We start from the raw sequence: 23,277 nt of genomic DNA, 5'->3' as shown, positions 1-23,277 counted from the left end.
AATGTTGGGTAATGATCATTGGGCCTACTAAAATCAGAATCACACAATCAATTTGCACAGAACCATTTTTTTTTTTCAGTGAATGCAAATCATGGAACACAAAGCCTTTGCTTTTGATCTTTTAGGGCCCCAGTAATAAAATCATCACATTTCACTAAAATGTACAACAGCAGACTAACTCTAAAAAAAAATTCAACAAGGACATAAAAGGAAAAAAGGATTTAATCAGAAAAATGGAAGATCAAAGTTTATTATTTACTACCTACATACAAAAACATATTGCACATCAAACAACCAAAACAAAAATGTACTCTTCTATGGACTAACATATTTAGTTTATACAGAATAAACCCTCTGGAAATTTATCATTCAGTAGTTTGGATAATGTCTTTAGTGACATGACTATGTTCAGTTTAGTGTTTAAACTAAAGCTCTGTTTGATTTTAAATACTGTACAGTTAAATAAATAAACCAAACAAAGCCTTGTTATAGAACAGTCAATGCCAACATCTTCCAATATCCCTGCAGGTGAAAAATTGACAAATTTGTTCCAGTGGTCTGCAGTTGCTTTCCTCTACATACAGCATTTAAAAAACATTTATTAAAACAGACCAGTTTCCAGACTTAACTAATGGAGAAATTACAATTCAGTGCAAAATATTTTAGACTGCATTTCTTTCTTGTTTTCCTCCATGAAGAAGTGGTTGCATATTATTACAAATGTAAGAAAAGCAGCTAATGCTTTCATAAAGATTATGATGTAGGGACACCCCAACCCCTCCCACCCATTTGCCATATCCTGAAAACAAAATAACAATTCCTATATAGCCAGCATTTTTCAAGTTACATATACTTTCTGAAGGCACATCTGATGATGTATTTAGAACACAGTAGGTGTCAACTTATGTTTAACATAGGATTTCTTCAGGATCCCTCCCCTTTCTGTATTCCAAAATGGAGGAACTGAAAGTGCGGTGTAATTCTGGCGATCCTTATTCTATCTTTGGCAAGCTCGTACAAGCACTATTGTAAAATGTAATGCAAAAGAACTGTAAACTAGAACTTCAGTTTATGAAACACCATTAACTATGGCTTCTTGATTGCGTCCATCTTCTTGAAGGGAAGGTGAAATATTTCTTTCTTGTGTACTCGACTGTGGTTCTGAAGTATCAACAGAAGTAACCGATGGGCCATTTAATGACTTTTCAGATGGAACATGTTCTTCGATCACATTTGCCTTAAAAATTAGAAAAGAACATATTTTAATATCCAAATATCGAAAAGCAATAACATACATGTGCTATTTTGGAAAAGTACTCTTTCTGCCTTATATTAAGAAATGTAGGTCAGCCTTAAAGTCCTATAGTTAAAAGGCGATGAAGAAATCAGTGGTCACAAGTTAAAAATAACTACTTTTGCAGCAAGTTCCTTAATGTCCCCTCGCCAACAAATGTGATAAAGTCACAAAGTTGATTTACAAGTACATTGATTTAAACTATTTGTCAATTACCATGTCATGTTAAATAACAAAAACATTAATGACATCTACTTTGTTAAGCAATGTATAGAAGACAATTTGTAGCACTCTCAATGACGCACAGCCATATTCTGGGTTTCACTACTGCTGCTTTCCCAGTATGAGTTAGATTTAAGAATAAGATTTATCGTAAACAGTCAACAATATAGTTATTCTTGCCTATACTACTCATTTTCTGCAGACCTTTAAATGGAAAACCATGAACTAAATGAACTCAGGACTAGGTATGCTTCTTCATATATACGCCCTACAAAATGTTAGAGGAATGTTCAAATGTAAAACTTAGGTGATGACATTAAATACTGGAATCAATCACGAAAACTCATAAGATTTACAAGAAACAATTCTCTGATTTATTCTAAGTGAAGGAATTATCAAAGCAATACTCTTAATGGTAAAAAGGACCATTAGTGCTGGAATTTGTTCCAGGCCAAATTGCACCTGGTTGCAGCTCCCTTTCATCAAGCCTTGTAAGTATATAATGATATTAGCCCTGTATTTTGAGTTTTAAATGTAACCTACATGCAACCTTGAGCAAAAAGTTAAACATGCATACAGATCAATACTTTATTGTTTTAATTCCGTAATACAGAGGACTAGCGGCATACCAAGTTTGTTATGGGCCCTAAAGCTTGCTTTGCAAAAGAAAAGAAATTGCTAATATGTGATCACTTAGTAGTAATTTTAACATGCTATAACTAACAGACAAATGATGGATAGCTACATATTAGGCGAATGAAGAGCATATTCAAGCATCACCAATATGATGCCCTGTAGTTACGATTCATCAGTAGACAGAAAAAGCTATTTTTGTTATCTAACAATTTTATAGTAGTTTTAATACCCTGCACTAAAGTTTGGGGGTAAAAACGTAATTTGCTTGGGTATGATCCTTAAAGGATTTGTAGAAATTGGTCAATGAAGACAACTAGATGGTCGAAGACATGATTTCCCTATTATAACTCCCTGGTTTGTTTATATATTTCTTTCAAGAACTGCACAAAATAGGGCAGCTCGAAGGTTTACAGAGATACCAATGCTAGCTATAGCATTGGAAGGAATAAAATGTAACTTACGCTTGGTAACAATCTTTCTGCTGAATACTCCACCTGCAGATTCCTCACCTGTTGAATAATCCCAGGGAGCAGACTGGATCCGGAAATTTTCAAGCTTTGTGATGCCGGTAGGGAGCACTAGTTTCATACTGGTGCCAAAAGCGACATCCTGTGACGTCACAAAAGCCATACACTATCCACCCTAGCATTACATCTGTTTCCATCGGTTTTGTTCATGTCTTCAAGGCGAATATATATAAAGTGATATCAATCATATACATATTACTAGGACTTTCCTTCTATTCATACATCAAACATGGAGGTGGATGAGATCAGTGAGGAAGCTGCAGGTGGGGAGAGTATCCATCAGAAATAGTAATGGAAGGTAAGTAGCTTTTTCAGTGATGGATTCTTCTAATGTTAAATATCTCACCTGTTGAGTAAATTCCCAAGCAATACCATTTTAGGAGAAAGTCTGATGGATGGTTGGATGAGGAAATCATGCAGCACAAATTTGCACCTCGGAGTCCAAATAGTAATGTTTGGCAAAGGTTTGCAGAAACTTCCAAGTCGCAGTCTTACTGATATCTGCAATGGGGACACCTCATGCAAAGGCATAAGATGACTGCTTGGCCCTGATGGTATGTCCCCTTTCCGATTTACCCAGGTAGTTCCTTTTGTGCAAGAGCATAGCACATTTTGGTGTAGAGAATAATCCAGCAGGATAGTGTCTGTTTCGGTACCATTTTGTCCTTACTACTGTCACAGTAGCCAACTAAAGGCTGGTCATCCGCTGTGATGTCCCCAGTGCTGTCAAGATGTGCAGTGACCACTGTCATCACCATGATGAAGACTTAAGGCACAGATGTTAAGTGGATTGGGCGTATGGTGAATTAAGAGAAGGTTAATTCCACCACAAAAGGTAGGTACTTAAAAAATGGTCACAGATTAGAATGTAAAATAAGCACCCTGCAAATTGAGTGATTGCAACGAGGAAATAGGGTGTGCCTGTAGGAAGGGTAAAACATCTGCAGGTCACACTAGTTCGAAGTAATTGCTTTTCCGGTTGGTACACAGAAGAACACCTGTACTCTCTCACAGGCTACTGGTGCTCCAGCAACAGCAAATTAGGGCTGCTTTTCTTGTGGCCCGAAGGAGGAGTAGGAGAAAGGATGCTGGGAACCTCAAACCTCACCTCTGGCTCTGCCATAATATTATCTGACCAAGGAAAGGGTAGTGGGTCTTTTGCAACTTAGGTTGGGTAAACTGCTGCTGATGGAAATGTAAGTCCCTTGAAAAGCCCCAAAAATGGCAAAATTGTCTGTAATGACTGAGGCTCTTGGTGTTAAAGGCCTAGGGATCTGGCCTAGATCTACTAGCCTTAAACCTCTCTATAGCAGAATCAGCCTAATCCTCAAACAACCAGGTGCCATTAAAGGGTAGATCCATGAGAGTGGCTTGCACACCTGTTAAAAATACCGATGTGCAAAGCCAAGAGGCATGTGCATTTCAAAGTCTTTATTGCTATGCTTACGGCTGAGAAAACTTTCGTTCCCCCAGCTCCTAGATGCTCAGATTCACTGTATAATGGAGTAGACTGAACAATTTCTGAAACCTTCCTTGAGAAACAAGATGTTTAAATGACATTACTCTCTGGAGACAGATGCATGGCCAGAGAAAGGGGCAGGGGTTGCTAGGGGGAGGGCAACAGCACCTTGCCACCAGTCTATTTACAGCAGGAGCAGAGGCAGGTTTCTCCCATGTGGCTCTACCGGCTATACTAAGGCACTGGTGAAGGATAGCAAAGGTTCTGAAGTTGGGGGCCAAATGCAGGAGGTTCATCTTCCCACCTTCCTCTACTCAAAATGTTGTACCTCTAGTAATTAAAGTATCAGTGCTAATGTCCCACACACCAAACTAGGACACTGCTGTGGTACTGAGCAGTTCACAGCATCTGAGGACAGAAAATTGAAACTGAAGGACTGGAGGAAACATTAGACTGTACTTTTAGTTGTCATACTTTTTCCATAAACTCTTACAGCACATTTATAAGCAGCCACAACATGTTATAGAGGTACTTTCCAGCTACTCTCAAACAAGAGAAAACTTCAACTGTAGCATTCATAAGATGGGTTATCTGCTCTGGAGTAGTCATAATTATTTGGGTGTATGGTAGTTTTATAGCTCGTGTTTGGCATCTTACCTCATGTGTAGGTATCTAGCCTTAAGAGAGCAAGCCTTACACTTGTGGGGTTCACACTGCCGTTTTTTAGGCTTCTTCAATGACTGGCCATACTTCTAATAATTACCATGGAAATGATAAGACTGATCCCCTCAAATATCTCTGCTGCAGAAAAACGTTTGAATAGGAGTGTTTATCTCTATTAGTCGTAGTGAAAGAGGAGGAAGTTGGTGGTCTGTGGGGTATCTCATAACTGTGTATGCGCTAGGCCTCTAGGTTACCTTAGCACATGACAGGGTTACAAAAGCCTCAGGAGGTTTGGATGAAATGACAACGTTCCAGAGAATAAATATTACAGTAGGTACTCCACAGTAAACACTTAGCACGCCCCCCTGTCTGAGTCTTTCCAGCCCATACACAAGACTTAGACATGAAGCTAAGGCGTAGCTAGTCAAAGCTATACAAGACATACAAGAATATAAGTTCCAAACCAGTTAAGTGAGTCTCAAACGCACACCCTACAATGATAGCTCAAAGAGCTCTTCGTCAAATAACCACAATGATAAAACCATTCTCTGCTATCCTGTGATTATTAGAGCGAGATAGGAAGTTTGTGCTCAAGGTCTTCACTGAGAGACTTTTTCTGGAACCAAGTCTTATTAAAACACTAGAATGTCCAGCAGGGAACAATGTTGTATTCCATATACTGACAAGCATGGACAAAAGGGGCATGAAAGAGGGAAAGTAAAAGTTGCCAAGATACGTTATTTTTTTTAAAATTAAAAATAAAGCTAAGTCTGCTGTTGCTCTCTATACCAGCTATTTAAGTCCCACTGCCACGTTATTGTTTATCATCCTTGGTTAAGGCCAATAAATCTGGTGCAGGCATTTGCTGGCAGGTATTTCCTACTGCACCAGAAAACTGGACAGTTTGGAGCTCTACTGAAGACAGTTGAATGGTCAATGATGACAGCCCTAGATATACTGCAATAGCATTAAAATGCTTCTCGTTTTATTCCACACCTAAACGGGCTCCATCCTCCCGAAGTGATCCCTACGCCTCTTTCAACTGTCCTGCCTGTACACAGATTGTTGTCTGGACTCCTCCCTTTGATTTTGATGAATGGGTGCCCAATCAACCACAGAAAAGTGTAACATTTTTAGTTTTGGTTCTTTTCTTTGGCCGATTGGGCTTCCTTTCACCAAAAGCAAGATGAAGAGCCCAGGCAGCAATCTGTATAGAGGTAGCAGAATCAGATGAGCTGCGAGAGGATGGGGCAGTTTTCCATCACTCAAACATTCAAGTGAGAGATTGCTCTGACTACCAGAGTGCTCCATGTTTGCTCACACTGCAGACCCCGGCACCTAGTCAGCCACAGATGCTCCCTTCGCAGGCTTCTTAATTTATATATAGCCAGCGTAGGCAGCACTCAGATTGGTTGACGAGCTCGCCACATTCTATTCCGTGCTAATTGTTTTTTTTTTTTTTTTTTTTGATGTCCTGAGTCTTTAACCTTTGAGAGAAGGCAATTATTACTCAGTATTATCCTCATACGATTTCATGCCTAGTCCAGCGTAATCATATGTATGATCGTCACAGAACAAATGTAATAATCCCTTACCTTTTATAAAAAACAGCACAGCATTTTACATAAAACGGTTTAAGAGAGACAGCTTCAAACAGCAACTTATAAAAACATTTCACACCTTTAAAGTAATGAGAGCAGATACCTTGCAGAATATGTGAGCACTCTCCACCAGAAGGAATCCAAGAAATAAAGGTGGCGCTGAGTCAGCAGATATAGCATGTGGCCCAAAACATGTTAGTAACATGGAATCAGATGTGCTGTGTACTAAGCGTGTATCATTCAAGCCGACAACTATATTGAGAAAACTCATGTGAAAAAAGTATGCACTAGGCAAAAGTGTTAAGGTGATGATTCTTACCATTTCCCTCTTGTTTTTTGCTAGTGACTCTTTAGGCAGGTTGCTTTCCCTACTTTGAGATTCAGCTCTTGATATGTAGTCTGCCACAGTAACTGTTGGATACAAAAGTTTGAAATGTAGAACCTTAATTAGCATCAAATATAAAGGGTTCTGTTATAAATAAATAATTCAACTAAATGAGAACTGCCAAAGAACAACACTCACAGTTAGGGGAGGCAGGAAAGCAGATACATTTATCTATGAACTAATAAGGATTTTGGATGCATGATATGTTCCTAACTTATTCCGATTTAAATATCAAAAATCACCATAGAAGTCACAGTTTTAATTTCCAAACTATACAAAATTTCCAAGCATAGAGAAGGAACACATTGCTTGCCCAGTTATGTTTTTGATTATTTATGTTCCAAATGAAGAGCCCTAACTAACTCAGCCAAATCCAGAAACTGGGACAACACATTGAGATGCAACTGGATTTGGATTGAAATGTATATTTAGTTAGTAAAAACCATAAAATTTGACCCTTTCATGGGTATGAAAAGCAACGTTAAACACATAAATGTGTAAACCATAAAATAACAAGCAGACCCAAGCCAGTAGATCTAACCTGTGATACCTATTGGATTTGCATGGTGCCAACCACCAGGAAAAAAAAGGTGTTCTGCACGCACACACGGCTGTCATCTTGAAATATGTTTGCTTAGTTTTAAGAAAACCATTCAAAGATGGCCATCATGAGTAGACCATAAGGCACACAACTATGGAATGACAAAACATAAAATGGAACAGATTAGCAATCTATTGAGTATACTGAATATCTAAATACAACGACCAGCTGTGGTCAGAGCTATTCCCCTATAAAGAAACCCAACAGGAACATGTTTGTTTTAGCTCTATTGTAGCAGTGAGGACTCAGGCATCTCTTCCACACGATGCTTCTCAAATTACAGTCTTTATTAATTTCTCTCTTAAAACTGGCACTAAGTACAGAGCCCTTAATCAAGAGTGGGTCACCATAAATGTAAAATGCCATCACTGGAATATTACAAAATAACATAACATCTACAGACTGATTCCTATTTCTCCTCAGCTACCAAAGATCTTGGGAAGTCAGAATCTTGAATGCAAACTTAACATGGACCGCCAAATCAACTCAGTCACATCCACCTGCTTCTGCAACCTCCGCAAGACTTTCGAATGGATCACCATCGAACAGAGAAAGATAGTCACACACGCCCTCATTACCAGCAGACTGGACTATGGCAATGCGCTCTAAGCTGAGATCAACAAGAAACTCACCTGCAAACTACAGAACATCCAGAACGCTGCCGCCAGACTGGTCCCTTGACCTACCTCAATATTGTCACATCTCTCAACATCTACACACACACTACACTGACTTCCCATAGAGAAAAGAATCACCTTCAAGATCCTCACCCATGCACACAAAGCCCTCCAAGACACCGGACCAGCTTATCTGAACAGGCTACTCAATTTCCACATATCACACAGGATCCTACGCTCAGCCCAGCTCTTTCGTGCCGAAGTTACCCGCATCAGGAAAACAAGAACACGGGGATGCTCTTTCTCCTACCTCGCAGCCACAGCCTGGAACGCCCTACCACTCCACCTCAGACAGAATACACCCCTCCTCAACTTCACGAAGGAGCTGAAGACATGGCTATTTGAAGACCGTCCGCACTGATGGACGCTCCTCCACCCCTCTTCCCCCCTCCCCAGCGACTTGAGACCCTTGCTGGTGAGTAGCTGCGCGTAAATACGGATTGATTGAGAATCTAGAGGTATTTGTTTGTATTAAGTCACCTGGAGGCAGCAGGACTAGATATACGATTTGTTGTCGAATCAGCTACACATCAGTAGAAGCCCTCATGCTGGACCTCCTCCAACAGTCGTCTGCATATCAACTGTATTTTCAAACATTCGACTTTTACTGCACCACACAATGTGACATGGAATCTTACTTAAAAATTAAGATTTTAACTCATTAATATACAGGATACTACACATCTTCCCTTCTTCCAAAAAAAAACAACAAAAAAAACGAACACCCCCCAATATATATAATACTCTAGCCATAGACACTTAAATAAAAAACATAATATGAATATAGCAAAAAAGAATATTGACACGCACATTATGTATGATAGCTACTGGGAATGGTTATGACAAACTTCTCCTGTTTTAATAAAATTACTTTTCAATACTGTCTGAACAATCATCAGAAAGAGGCTTGAAGGGCTCTTGATTACTCCTCAACCTGTAACCATTAGTGGTTCTTACCTTGACTACTTTTGCCACATCCCACCAATGAACACCCTTAACTTGAACAGTGATAGATTACCTAACCCCTTCCGTGTTGAGGACGGCCAGGGCTGTCCTCAAGACACGGTGCTCAGGTGCTGGGGAATAACCCCCGGGCCGTTCTCGCATATAGGCCAGGAAATCTCCACCTCCCGAGGCTGTTTCTGTTTTTCATTGAAAAGACGATCAGTGCGCCGATTAGCTAATTTCACTTTCCCTGCCTCAGTGCTCTAGGGGCTATCTCAGATCTCCAAGCACTGAAGCAAGCATGTGAGGTATAGTTTTTAAATTATTTGTGTGGTGGTGGGGGCTGGCCATGATGGCCCTGTCAATGCCCCCGTACCCCTATAAAATGGGAACAGTCTTTCTACCCCTTCTTGGGGGCATGTTGGGGGCAACAGCCTCTGCCCCCCGGGCTAGTGGGCTTTTTGGGCACCAATCCATCTTTTTTTTTATTCTTTTATTAGTGTAGTGGTGGGGGCTGCCCGGTCTGGGCATGACAATGCCCCTCCATCCAAAATGGCCACAAGTCTTTCTGCCCACCCTGCCGACTAAAGCATCTCATCCCAAGGCAAGGAAAAGGAGATTCGACTTTTGGGTGTTGATTTCACATATAAGCCAGCAGAGCTTGGATCACTCCCAATATTGTTCCCACGTGCAATGGTGAGCGGCTGCAGTTTTTGGGCTTGGGTAGGCTCCTACCCGGAAAAACCTACCAGACCCAGTCAACTTCTGAAAAAAAGACATCTAGGGAAGTCCAGGGTGGTGTGCTTTAAATGCACCCCAAGCCATTTTCTTATCCACAATGCCCTACAAAACTCCAACTTTGCCTGAAGTCACATTTTCCCTACATTTCTGTCATAGAAGCTTCCGCAACCTGCAGGGATCCACAAAATTCCTATTACCCAGTCATGCCCATGTGCACTTCCATTGTCTTTGGTTTGCTCATTCCTGTTGTGGTACTAGGCCCAGCCACACAGGTGGGGCAGCATTTTTATTGCCACGTGTGGGGCTGAGTGGTAGGAATTCTGTGGATTCCTGTAGATTCCAGAAGTTTCTATCACATAAATGTAAGGAAAATGTCGGGAAAAGTGTGAGGTTTGCAGGGGATTGTGGTTATGTAACCCTAATGGGACCCATGCAAGTTACACCGTCCTGGATTCTAGTGTCTAGTGTTTAAAAATGCACATGTTGGCTAGGTTTCCCTAGGTGCCAGGTTAAGTATCATCCAAAATCTAGAGCTACCCACATTGGAAATAGAGGGCCAGTTTTTGGTGTAAAAATGCGCTGCATACATGTTGCGTTTTAGGCGTTTCCTGACGTGGGCACTAGGCCTACCCACACAAGTGAGGTACCATTTTTATTAGAAGGTTTGGGAGAATGCTAGCTGGAAGAAATTTTAGGGCTCCCCTCGGATTCCAGAACTTTGCATCACAGAAATATGAAGAAAATGTGTTTTTAGACAAATTGAGGTTTGCAAAGGATTCTGGGTGACAACTTAATGAGAGCCCCACACATCCCCATTCTGGATTCTCCTAGGTGTCTAGTTTAAAAAAATAAAATATACAGGTTTGCTAGATTTCCCTAAGTGCTGGCTGAGCTACAGCCCAAAATCCACAGCTAGGCACTTTGGAAAAAACGAGTCAGTTTTCAGTCAAAAAATGCGATGTGTTCATGTTGCATTTTGCAGCATTTCCTGTCATGGGCACTACGAATACCGTGTATACCCTCTTGCTAGAGCATCAATCCTTAAAGAAAAAGTAGCTGGTAATGAGCAGGAAAATATCAGTTTGCAACTGTTATTTCTTAAGACGGATAAGAAGGATCTGAGAAGGCCTGGCGACAACACGATGCAGCATAGAAGCACCTGAGAAGGCCTGGCGACAACACGATGCAGCATCGAACAGGAGCTTGAAGGGAAACATCTGAACCAGACGGCAGAGAAAACCAACAATGAAGCCAATGGGGAAGATCAAATCTGACTGGGCACAAGCCATTCTTATGTCCAGAGACCGGACCAGGAGAATGTCATACTCAGTACTTCTGACCCTGATCATTTGTCTGCCACTCAAGTTTCCACTTCAGGAGGGCCCTCTCTCAGCCTCAGGGTAGGGTCTTGCATCTGAGTCACCGCAACCTACTCTTCCATGCATGGAGATTGAGCAGCAGCAACTAAATGCATTTATTATCGAGCTAAGGTAATTGATGTCATCCTTGTGGCCAGATACCAGTCCATGAAGTTGATTTAGACTCGTCCCAGCAATATATTTGTTGTTGGTGTGGTGCCTAAAACACCAACACCCCCACAGGGCTAACATTCTGATGTTCTTTGGTTTGTTCTTTCATTAGCCCAGCAAGGCATTGCAGTGGTCCCAGTGAAATATTATCTGTCGGCCCTTTCTGCCTCTCTGTGGTAACCTGACCAACACTCTTCAAGTCACAGGTTGTGATGTGTTTATTAATGATTTGACTCATGATCACCGCTATCTCCCCCAAACCATTTGTTTAGTTTCTTTTGGATCTGAACTTGTTTTTGACATTTCTCATGTGCATGCCCTTAGGGCCTATGCCCAGCTGTTCCTTAGGGCTTTGCCACTTAAGACTGTCTTTCTCTTTGCCATTATTTCAGCACACCACAAGTGAATTGCAAGAGTTTTTGGTGCAGCAGCCCTCCACTACATTTGTTCCAGAAAATTGGTACCAAGTCCTGTACGGCTGGACTACCAAAGTTCTTGACTTCCTAAAACGATCACTCCGCCAATGCTTTCCGGTGCTGTTGCAGTATTTTAAAAATTCCAGGATTTGAGCCTGTTGGTAAACGATTTCTATTTTCTTTTTTATTACTAATCAAATTTCTAACTAACAGCTCTGACAACAATCACATTAAGGCATTGGCAGATTTCTTGAACTTCAAGGAAGTTGTCAGAAAAAGTGCAACAGTTCCAGAGCTTCTCTAAATAACTTGCGATTGGGCGACTGTAAATCTAAAGGCAAAGCACGGAATCAACAAGGGGCCAGCCTTGAAAAAAATCACACATGTAATCGATTTTACTAAAGAATGCTCAGTATTTATCTGCAGATATGTTCACGTAGTAGTGTCAGTAACAAACAAACAAGCTACTTACCTTAAGTAACGCTCTATCTGGTGGGTACTGTATCTAACCACAGATTCCTCTCTTAGTGAATACCCTCAAAACCACAAAGGATCAAGATAATTTTTCTCCCCCGTTCGCAGGTAACTGATGTCATGCAGCTCCACATTCGGTTTGCCCTACCCCAGAAATTATGTTACGGCCTTATAAATGCCACTGCCACGCATCAATGTCAGTTTATTTCTGATATCCACCTGCACCGCTGGACACGGATCCCTCACTAATCAAATTTCACAGTGTTCAAATGTCTAATTGGAACACTTTATAGAAGAGTAGAAAACAGTCCTTTCTAATGAATGAGGAGAGAGGGCTGATGAGAAATCTGCACTTAGATATGAGTACCGACCAGAAACAGCATTGTCAACGGTAAATAACTTGTTCTTATGGTTGATATTTCTAACTGCCTCACCTTGTAAGCTGATGACAAAGCAGTCTTTCCCCAGGTAGTTGGTATCAGGAATGGTTCAGACTGAAAAGTCTGGCAGGACCCACAATGGCAAAGTGCCTCTCCTGCTAGACCTGCTATCCAGACATTAGTGCTTCATGAACATGTGAAACTGACACCCACATCGGAGCCTGATCAATGTCCAAGATAGATCCTCAGAGTGCCAGGGTGGTGGTAGCAGCCTTGGCTCTGTGGGAATGAGTTCAGAGGGCTTCGGAGGCTGGTTCTAGGTCAATCCAAAGCAGATTCTAACATAACACCCAATCCATTTGGAGATAGTCAGTTCCCTTTCTTTGTTCCAGAGAACCCCACAAAAAGCTTATCATCCAACCGATGGTTCTTGGTGCGATCGATGTAGAAGCGCTGGGTCTAAGCTTACTTCTCAGTTAGAAGGATGAGGTGGTGCAAAAAAACTCTGAAAGAGTGACAGACTGAATTAGAAAGGTGTAACAGATTTTGGAAGGAATGCTGCCTTAATTTTTAGATCTCTCCAAAACCTGGATGGAATCTGACAGGTTACCATAGTGCTGAGCCCACTAACACTTCATAGACCACTGCACAGCCTGTGTGACAGTATGTGTCAACTGGCGTGGTCTGTTAGCAGGATGGGGGAGGTCAAAAAGTCCCAGAGCCATTCTCAGTGACAGCCAGGTCAGCGGGTGAAACAGGATTGTAGCCTGAATGTCCTGGACTCGTTGAAGGAGAGGAAAGCCTTTGAACAGCACTGTATTGAGGATGGCACCAATGAATGGGAGCCTTTGCAAAGCAGTCCGGTGTGACTTCAGCATACTGATGGAGAAACCCAAAGATACCAATACGATGGTCATCATATGGAGGTGGTTACGACTGGTATCCCCAAACTTTGAAGATGTCCAGCAATCACCACCATCACATTCCTAAATGCTCATCACCTTTTAAAATGCCTGAGGGGCACTAATAAGGCCAAAGTGGAGTAAGAAAATCAGAAAATGCTTGTGGCCTACTTGAAACTGCAGGTAACACCTGTGTGACCGCAGGTCAGGGATGTGAAAATAGGCGTGCTGAAAATCCAGCGCTACCATCCAGTAGCCCAGATCAAAGGCAGAGCGGACTTGCGTCACAGTGAGCATCTTGAACTCGTCCTTTTTGAGAAGAAGTTCAGAGGTCAGAGATCTAAACTAGGGCAAAGCCCTACATCCTTTGTTGGCACCAGAAAGTAACATTAAGAGAATCCAGTCCAGATTTCTCATGCCAGCATCCTTTTTCTATGGCTCTCTTCTCGAAGAGAGTCTAGCCTAAGTGACATGTTTGGAGGGATGCTTAAGAAAGGTAGGGAGTAAACAACCTGGGCATTTGAGAGCACCTATTTGTCTGATGTAATGATCCGCCCCCAATGAGGTACTATATTATCCTGCGTCCACTCTGGTGTCAATACACCGCTGATGGAAGGGGATTCGTAGCAGTGGGTGATGGTTGGGGATTTGGTAGTGCATTGCCTCTGATGGCCTAGATGCTTACTGCTGGATCCCAGACATCTATCTCGAAAGGACTGGAAGGCCTGTTGTTGTGGAGGCAAGTTTTGGACGTGTCTCTGTTGGATGCCCCTTCTGAAGCTTCAAAAGGGGCAGTATTGTTAAGAAAACTGCTGCACAGCTGCTGAAAGACTGAGGGAGCATGCCGTAGCCTTACTCTCTTGAATGCACTCTAGGGCTGAGTCCACCTCGCTTCCAAAGTGATGCGAGAATGTGCATGAGTAGTGCTTGGACATCCTGAAGAAGCCAATGGATTTGATCCGTGAGTGGCACCTGAGGTGTAAGTGCAATGCCTGCATCCATTTTCCAGTGAGCCCTTGTCCCTTCTTCCTGGGTGCTTTTAAAAAAGGTATTGGGCAACTGCAGTGAAACTCTGCTGCAGTCAAGATACTGCTGGTTATGGGTGTTGTTGCTCTGCTTCTGAGTACTGTTTCTTAAGCTAGAATCGGATGTGGATTCTGGTTGTGAAATCCCTTTGAGACGTTTACACTTCCACTGCGATGTGCACAACCCAAGTGATGAGTTCTGACAAGTTCTGACCTAGATGTGTATTGACCCTTTAGATTTCTGTGAATCCTCTGGTATTTTGACACATGCTCCCATAAATGTTAACCATCTATGGTATTCTCCTTTGCCAATTCTGAATAGTATTAAGTAACTCAAAATCAATCTACAGGCCTAGTCTGAAGCTGTTCTTGGTCTATGGTGATATTCTGCAATTAGTTTTCTCTCACTTTCAACAGGACTTAACAATTAATTTACACACCATATAATTTAATGTTCATACCACACAAAGTAGCTATTTCCATTTTTGGATGAGTTTGTACCTCAACACATGCCCTCACACTTACTAAGGAACTTTGAAAACATCTTTCATAATATAATGCACAGGTACTGTCAAACAGTAAAGTCTACCCATAAAAATGTAACTGTTCCTCTGTTAATGTACTATCCAATGACCTCCCTTTGACAGAAACAACAGTATTCCAAACAAAGGAACATGGCAACCTAAGGATAGACAGGGCCCTATTTATGAAGGGACTTACATGTAGTAAAGCTACGAGCGTGGAGTCTCGCATTCTCGGCACTTGTGGAGGAATCTCTGCACAATCCACTGTCTGCCGCGCAGAGTCCGCCCCAAGTGCAGAGACTCTGCACTTGGAACCTTACTAAATGTAAGTCCCTTCGTGAATAAGGCCAACAGAAACAAATATTTGTCAAACAAATATGAAGTAGTTCAAGAAAACATTTGCTGATTTTCAATTTATGGCACATTTGGACTATGCTGTTAATTTCTGTGGGGGAAATGTTCTTCAATATAACCATAGCATATTTCTTTAAGATCCTAGTAATGAAGGATGGAAGACACTTTTCATTGTTAACCTTTTCAATCAAAGCTTTTTTTATTTACTTGTTTACATTACACATTCTATAGGTGTAGAACTAAAATACACCTTTGACATCTAGGCTCTATAACTAATAGCTCTCTCATGGAAGACACAATCGCCCTCTTCCACCGCCCAGTGGTTTACCTGCCTATGGCACATCACAGCTATGGAACTTCTCTCCCACCGTCTTCTAAATACTGAAAACAAGTTCAAAACTATGTGGAGACCACTGCTTCAATACTTTACACGACTCAAATACACTTGCTTCAACCCACTATGTCAACAGGTCCTCCAACTATTTAACTGACCCCGTACAGAGGCACCCTGTGCCCCAATCACCCCTCCACTCTGTATTCCTTGAGCTACTCCACCGCCCGTCTCCTACCTCCGACCTCCAGCTCACATCCTTCACGACACTTACACATGGGAATGTCTATTGCTGATGACCTGATTAAGGCAAGTTTTAAATTTATTTTGTCCTATGTTACTGACATTATGGCTGACCAAGCATAAAATAAGTTGGGAGTAGCGGACTCAAGCTTTGGCACTCTCCCAATATGAGGTACTAATCACACTTGTACACCTTCTGGGAGATGGCCACCGCAACCCCAACATTCCTGACCATGCAATATTTCTGATATGTGCTTGGATTGTGACTACAGTAATGTTGAACTAAATATCAATCAAAAGAACTTGAGTAAAACACATATAACCAAGACATTCAGCTAGTTACTTTAACTGATGTCCATCCTTATCTTATCCAAATTATGGACCTGATTTGGTCTTCATGACATATTTTCACCAATACATTTTCAACATATATTGGTGGAACACAGAGTACATTATTTTCATTGATTGTACCACAACCAATTTTATGACTTCACTGTTTCCCTGAACAAGAAATCCGCCCTTTGACATAAAAGTACCATGACATGGTTTTAAAGTACAAGTTACTTACCTTCTGTAACGAAATATCTGGTAGAGACATATTCTAGTTGCAGATTCCTTACCTTAGAATTTTCCCCCAGGCGTCAGACTGGATCTGGAGATTTTTTCTTCGAACAATACCCTTGCGCGTCAGTCGACTCCGCGGGTGTCTGAGTCGCCGTGACGTCGGGAGTAGTACGAAGACACCGCCTCAGTGCAGTGACATCAGTTTCTTTTAACGACTTTCCACGCCAAAGCACAGAGCCGCTAAGAACACTGACATTGGTGCACCACATTTAAGACCTGAAGGGGGAATCCCTGTCCCTAGAAATCAGTTCGGAAGCAGGGAGGATATGTGGGTCAGTATGGAATCTGCAACCAGAATATGTCTCTACCAGATAACTTGTTACCGAAGGTAAGTAACTTGTACATCTGATAGAGACTTCTAGTTGCAGAATCCCTATCTTAGAATAAATACCCAAGCAATGCCATCCTAGGAGGTGGGCTACAAACCAAGATCATACTGAAAGTCCTGCACGAGCGAACGACCGAAGTAGCTGTCCCAACGGACCTGACTGTCCAGGACAGGAACTCCGCGTGCTAACACAGTGGAAACAGCAATTGCTCTGGTGGAATGAGCGTGGGCTCAAGGTTGCTTCTTGGCCAAAGCATAGCACATCTTGATGCAAAGAAGTACCCATTGAGAAATGGTATGTTTTAGCACCGCCTTTCCTTTCTTTGCACCCACATACCTGACAGAGTTGATTGTCCCCCCGGAAACCTTCAGTACGATTTAGATAGAACGCCAATGCTCTTTTGGGGTCCAGACGGTGGAGTCTCTCTTCCTCATGAGAAGGGTGTGCATAAAAAGTAGGCAAGGTGATGGACTGGCCTACATGAAAAGGCATAACAACCTTGGGAAGGAAGGAAGCCTTAGTGTGCAACACCAGTTTGTCAGAGTGCACAGACAAGAATGGAGGCCTTGATGAAGGCGGAGATTGGACAGGGGCGGGTGGAGAACTGTCACCTGTTGCTTCGATAGAAGATCCGCCCGAAGAGGCAGTCCGAATGGAGGATCGGTGGCCATGCTCAATAGCTCTGGATACCATCCTCTCCATGCCCAGGCCGGAGTCACCAAGATAACTTGGGCCTGGTCATTCCTGATCTTCTTGAGAACTCTGGGCAGAAGTGGTATAGGTGGAAAGGAGGCTGAAGTACCACTCGAGACGAAAAGCGTCTCCGAGGGAGTGCCGCCTTGGAAACTCCAACACGCAAAAGAGCTGACATTGCGCGTTCCCTGTGGAGGCGAACAGATCTTACCAAGGCTCCCCCCCACTGCTGAAAGAGACCTTGTGCCACCTCCGTGATCTGGACCATGTCGGAGAGATTTCCCTGATTCTGCGCCCACTGGGACTTCAAGTCCCACGGCAGAGTCCGCATATGCCATCTGACATGTGTTACTAGCAGGATGCAGGAGGCCATGAGGCCCAGCAGCCTCAGAGTCAGTCTCACCGAAAACCAAGACAGAGGCTGAAAGATCGGAATCACAGCCCGAAAGTCTTGGACTCGCTTTTCAGGAGGATAAGCCCAAAACTGCCCTGTGTCCAGAACAGCTCCGATTAAAGTGAGCATCTGACAGGAAGTCAGGTGTGACTTTGGCACATTGATAGTAAACCCCTGCGTGTGCAGGTGGCTCGCTGTAGTCTGAAGGTGGGAGACGACTTTCTGGGGCGAGTCTGCATTCAACAGCCAGTCGTTGAGGTAGGGGAAGACTGAACCCCATAACCTGCGCAGAAGGGCTGCAACCACCGCCATCACTTTTGTGAACAGTCGAGGGGCGCTGGTAAGGCAGATGGGGAGCATGGTATTCATAAGGGTCCAGGGAGCCCGACAATCCTTCCCCAAATTCGTACCCATAAGGAAAAGGGTCCAAGTCTGACCTGGGGTGAGTAGACCCTATTGAACACAGAGGTGGGGTCAGCCGACGCCGTTCCAACTCCGAGTCGTCGGGGAGGAGGATCGGGTCAATGTTGATGGTGGGCACTACCAACGTCCGGAGCGTCGACAATCAAACCGGAGTTGGGGAAGGTCTCTGTGGTACGACTGCCATCGGTGTGGATCCGCAAGCGGATCGGAGGGGATCTCGGTGGCCAAAGCCGCCGGCGCAGAGCCTGAAGTTCCCCCGACCGAACCCCTTGGGCCTGAAGGCGCCGTATCAGGGTTGGCCTGCCCAAAAATTAGGCGCATGGCATTATAAAAATCGTTTAATTGGGCAGGGGTCGCTCCCGGAAATCTGGGGAAGCGTGAATTGGACCCAGGAGCTGAATCCGAAGAAAGAGGCCTCGATCGTCGACGCTCCTCCTGCGTCACATCAGCCAAGCAACGGGGTGAAGTTGAAGGGTGACAGGACTGCTTCGACTTCTTACCTGTGCCAGAAGACTTAGAGGGTGAAGAATGGTGGTGGCTCCGCGAAAGGTCTCGAGACCTTCCCCTCGAGTGAGACCAGGACCTACGCAGAGTGCCGGGCCATGCACTTGAAGGCCTTGAGAGAGCGGACCCTCATGCTCTTGGCGGCCCGGCGCAAGACTGCGGGTCGTGGTCGCGCTCCAAGCACCACAAAAAGACCCGATGCGGTTCTGTCACCGACATGCGGTGGCAGTCCCCACACGGCTTGAAACCGGTCTTCGGGGCCATCTCGACGCACCAAAAACTCACCCAGAAACTCGACAAAACGGTCAAACCCTGTCAAAAAGAGATCAGGGTGGTCCTCTCCGGATCAGCGCGTGGCGCAGAAAAAAAAGAACTGACGTCACTGCGCTGAGGCGGCGTCTATGTGCTACTCCCGACGTCATCACGGCAACTACACCACCAACCACACCGCAGAGTTGACCGACGCCACCTACCGACGCGCAAGGGTATTGCACTAAGAAAAAAATCTCTGGATCCAGTCTGACTTCTGGGGGAAAATTATAACATAAGGAATCTGCAACCAGAAGTCTCTATGGGATATTAAAACACTATCTATATTCATACTTTTACATTTTAGGGCACAGATGTTCAAACTGAATTGAGGGGGCTCTTGGGGCCCATGAAACGGTCTTTAGGAGGAGAAGGACTCTGGCCAAGAGGAGCACTTATCATAACCCTGGCAACCGAGACAAACAACATGCATAAAGTGATGCTGTGTTTTAAGTGAAAAAACAGATTGGCAGGGAGCCACTCTATATTCATCCATCACTAAAGTCTCTTTTTACTCATGTTCTGCCTGTGTGTGTTTGGGGGACAAAGGGGGTATGGAGGGCTCGCCAAAAACCCTTAAAGTCCCTACCCACATTTTAAAAAAAGGATCACTCTGTGCACATTCTTAACATTTTAGGCTGCCACTACCTGGCAGTCATATATTTTATTTCTTTTATTTGATTGCACCTTAAAAAAAAAAAAACATACCTATGATGTTCGAACTTCTAAATACGTTTACAGCATGGGAGTCTGTTCATGATGTGTATTCTGTATTTTGGAAATGATTTACTACAGACTTTGATTGTTATAGTTTAATAAAAAGAAATCATTTTTTAATCAAATTAATCTATATATATATATACCTTACCCTCTAGGGAGGGTGAATTTTGCAGTGGAAGTCAAGGCTGACCCTTACCCCACAAGGACTATTTTTTGTTTATAAATCCCCACTGGTTACAGGGTCTGCCCTCTTCTTTTGTTATAAATATGTTTAGAGAGCTGCCAGTTTGATATACTATGAGAAAATCTATTTATTTTCGTGTGTGTGTGTATATATATATATATATATATATATATATATATATATATATATAGAAAATGTCACTTACCCAGTGTACATCTGTTCGTGGCATTAGTCGCTGCAGATTCACATGTTGTGCACATCCCGCCATCTGGTGTTGGGCTCGGAGTGTTACAAGTTGTTTTTCTTCGAAGAAGTCTTTTCGAGTCACGAGACCGAGGGACTCCTCCCATTTCGACTCCATTGCGCATGGGCGTCGACATCTTAGATTGTTTTTCCCGCAGAGGGTGAGGTAGGAGTTGTGTATGCTAGTAATAGTGCCCATGCAATGGAGTGAATATGTATGTACATAATGAAGTTTAAAGTAATATATTTACAAATTTACAAATGTTGAAGATCTACTTCTAAACGGCTACAGGCTTCAGGGGAGGCGGGTGGGCGCATGTGAATCTGCAGCGACTAATGCCACGAACAGATGTACACTGGGTAAGTGACATTTTCCGTTCGATGGCATGTGTAGCTGCAGATACACATGCTGTGCATAGACTAGTGAGCAGTTATTTCCCCAAAAGCGGTGGTTCAGCCTGTAGGAGTTGAAGTTGTTTGAAACAATGTTCGTAGTACAGCTTGACCTACTGTGGCTTGTTGTGAAGTTAACACATCTACACAGTAGTGTTTGGTAAATGTATGAGGCGTAGACCATGTTGCTGCCTTACATATTTCGTTCATTGGAATATTTCCTAGAAAGGCCATGGTAGCACCTTTCTTTCTGGTTGAGTGTGCCTTTGGTGTAATAGGCAGCTCTCTCTTTGCTTTAAGATAGCAGGTTTGAATACACTTAACTATCCATCTAGCAATGCCTTGTTTTGAAATTGGATTTCCTGTATGAGGCTATTGAAAGGCAATAAATAGTTGTTTTGTTTTTTGAATTAGTTTTGTTCTGTCAATGTAGTACATTAGCGCTCTTTTGATGTCTAATGTATGTAGTGCTCTTTCAGCTACAGAATCTGGCTGTGGGAAGAACACTGGTAATTCAAGTGGAACGGTGAGATAACTTTTGGTAAAAATTTTGGATTTGTCCTTAGAACTATTTTATTCTTGTGTATTTGAATAAATGGTTCTTGTATGGTAAATGCTTGAATTTCACTCACCCTTCTTAGAGATGTGATGGCAATCAAAAATGCAACTTTCCACGTTAAGTATTGCATTTCACAAGAGTGCATGGGCTCGAAAGGCGGACCCATGAGTCGTGTTAAGACAATGTTGAGGTTCCATGAAGGAACTGGTGGTGTTCTTGGTGGTATAATTCTCTTTAGGCCTTCCATAAATGCTTTTATGACTGGTATCCTAAATAATGAAGTTGAGTGCGTAATTTGCAGGTAAGCTGAAATTGCAGTAAGATGTATTTTTATGGAAGAGAAAGCTAGTTTTGACTTTTGCAAATGTAGTAAGTATCCTACTATATCTTTTGCAGATGTGTGTAAGGGTTGAATTTGATTATTATGGCAGTAATAAACAAATCTTTTCCACTTATTTGCATAGCAGTGTCTAGTGGTAGGCTTCCTAGCTTGTCTTATGGCCTCCATACATTCTTGTGTGAGGTCTAAGTGTCCGAATTCTAGGATTTCAGGAGCCAAATTGCTAGATTCAGCGATGCTGGATTTGGATGTCTGATCTGTTGTTTGTGTTGTGTTAACAGATCTGGTCTGTTTGGTAGTTTGACATGAGGTACTACTGAAAGGTCTAGTAGTGTTGTGTACCAAGGTTGTCTTGCCCATGTTGGTGCTATTAGTATGAGTTTGTTTTGACTCAACTTGTTTACTAGATATGGAAGGAGTGGGAGAGGGGGAAAAGCGTACGCAAATATCCCTGACCAGTTCATCCATAGCGCATTGCCCTGAGACTGATGTTGTGGGTACCTGGATGCGAAGTTTTGGCATTTTGAGTTTTCCTTTGTTGCAAATAGATCTATTTGTGGTGTTCCCCAAATTTGGAAGTAAGTGTTCAGTATTTGGGGGTGAATCTCCCATTCGTGGATCTGTTGGTGATCACGAGAGAGATTGTCTGCTAACTGATTCTGAATTCCTGGAATAAATTGTGCTATTAGGCGAATGTGGTTGTGAATCGCCCAATGCCATATTTTCTGTGTCAGGAGACACAACTGTGTCGAGTGTGTCCCTCCCTGTTTGTTTAGGTAATACATTGTTGTCATGTTGTCAATCAATCAAATCAATCAATCAATCACATTTATAAAGCGCGCTACTCACCCATAAGGGTCTCAAGGCGCTGGGGGGGAGGGGGTCAGTGCTCGAAGAGCCAGGTCTTGAGCTGCCTTCTGAAGGGGAGGTGTTCCGGTATGGCGCGAAGGTGACTGGGCAGGGAGTTCCAGGTCTTCGCTGCCAGAAAAGAGAAGGATTTTCATCCGGCGGTGGTTTTGCGGATGCGGGGAACGGCTGCCAAGGCCTGACCGGTGGAGCGCAGAGTGCGCAGAGGAGTGTAGAAGGAGACACGGGAGTTGATGAGTTTGGGTCCGAGGTTGTAGAGGGCTTTGTGTGCGTGGGTGAGGAGTCTGAAGGTGATCCTCTTGTTGACCGGGAGCCAATGGAGTTTTCTCAGGTGTCCGGAGATGTGGTGGTGGCGAGGTATGTCCAGGATGAGTCGTGCTGCGGCGTTCTGGATCCGTTGAAGTTTCCTCTGCAGCTTGGTGGTGATGCCGGCGTACAGAGTGTTCCCGTAGTCCAGGCGGCTGGTGACGAGGGCGTGGGTGACGGTCTTCCTGGTGTCGATGGGGATCCAGCGGAAGATCTTGCGGAGCATGCGGAGGGTGTTGAAGCACGCTGAGGTCACCGAGTTGACCTGTCTGGTCATCGAGAGGGAGGAGTCCAGGATGAAGCCGAGGTTGCGTGCGTGGTTGGTCGGTTGGGGAGTGCTGCCTAGGGCAGGGGGCCACCAGGAGTCGTCCCATGCGGAGGGGGTAGGGCCGAGGATGAGGACCTCTGTTTTATCTGTGTTCAGTTTCAGTCGGCTGTCTGTCATCCAGGTCGCTACTTC

General features: G+C 43.4%; 1 protein-coding gene across 4 annotated transcripts in view; it reads right to left on the bottom strand.

The window, feature by feature from the left end:
• Window positions 1-204: 204 nt before the first annotated feature.
• Window positions 205-23,277, bottom strand: part of FXR1 (FMR1 autosomal homolog 1) — a 274,198-nt gene continuing 251,125 nt past the window's right edge. For 2 of the 4 annotated variants that reach the window (XM_069213095.1, XM_069213097.1), the window contains exons 15-16: window positions 6,722-6,813; window positions 205-1,237 (exon numbers count right to left, since the gene is read on the bottom strand). In XM_069213095.1, coding sequence (XP_069069196.1) covers window positions 1,070-1,237; window positions 6,722-6,813 — 260 coding nt within the window. In that variant the 3' untranslated portion in view covers window positions 205-1,069. The remainder of the gene's footprint in view (window positions 1,238-6,721; window positions 6,814-23,277) is intronic. The other 2 variants (XM_069213094.1, XM_069213093.1) reach the window with 1 other exon arrangement.

This window comes from Pleurodeles waltl, chromosome 11, assembly GCF_031143425.1.
Source record: "Pleurodeles waltl isolate 20211129_DDA chromosome 11, aPleWal1.hap1.20221129, whole genome shotgun sequence".
NCBI lineage: Eukaryota > Metazoa > Chordata > Amphibia > Caudata > Salamandridae > Pleurodeles > Pleurodeles waltl.
Note: the sequence above shows the minus strand (reverse complement) of the source record. Positions and strands in the feature narration are given on the sequence as shown.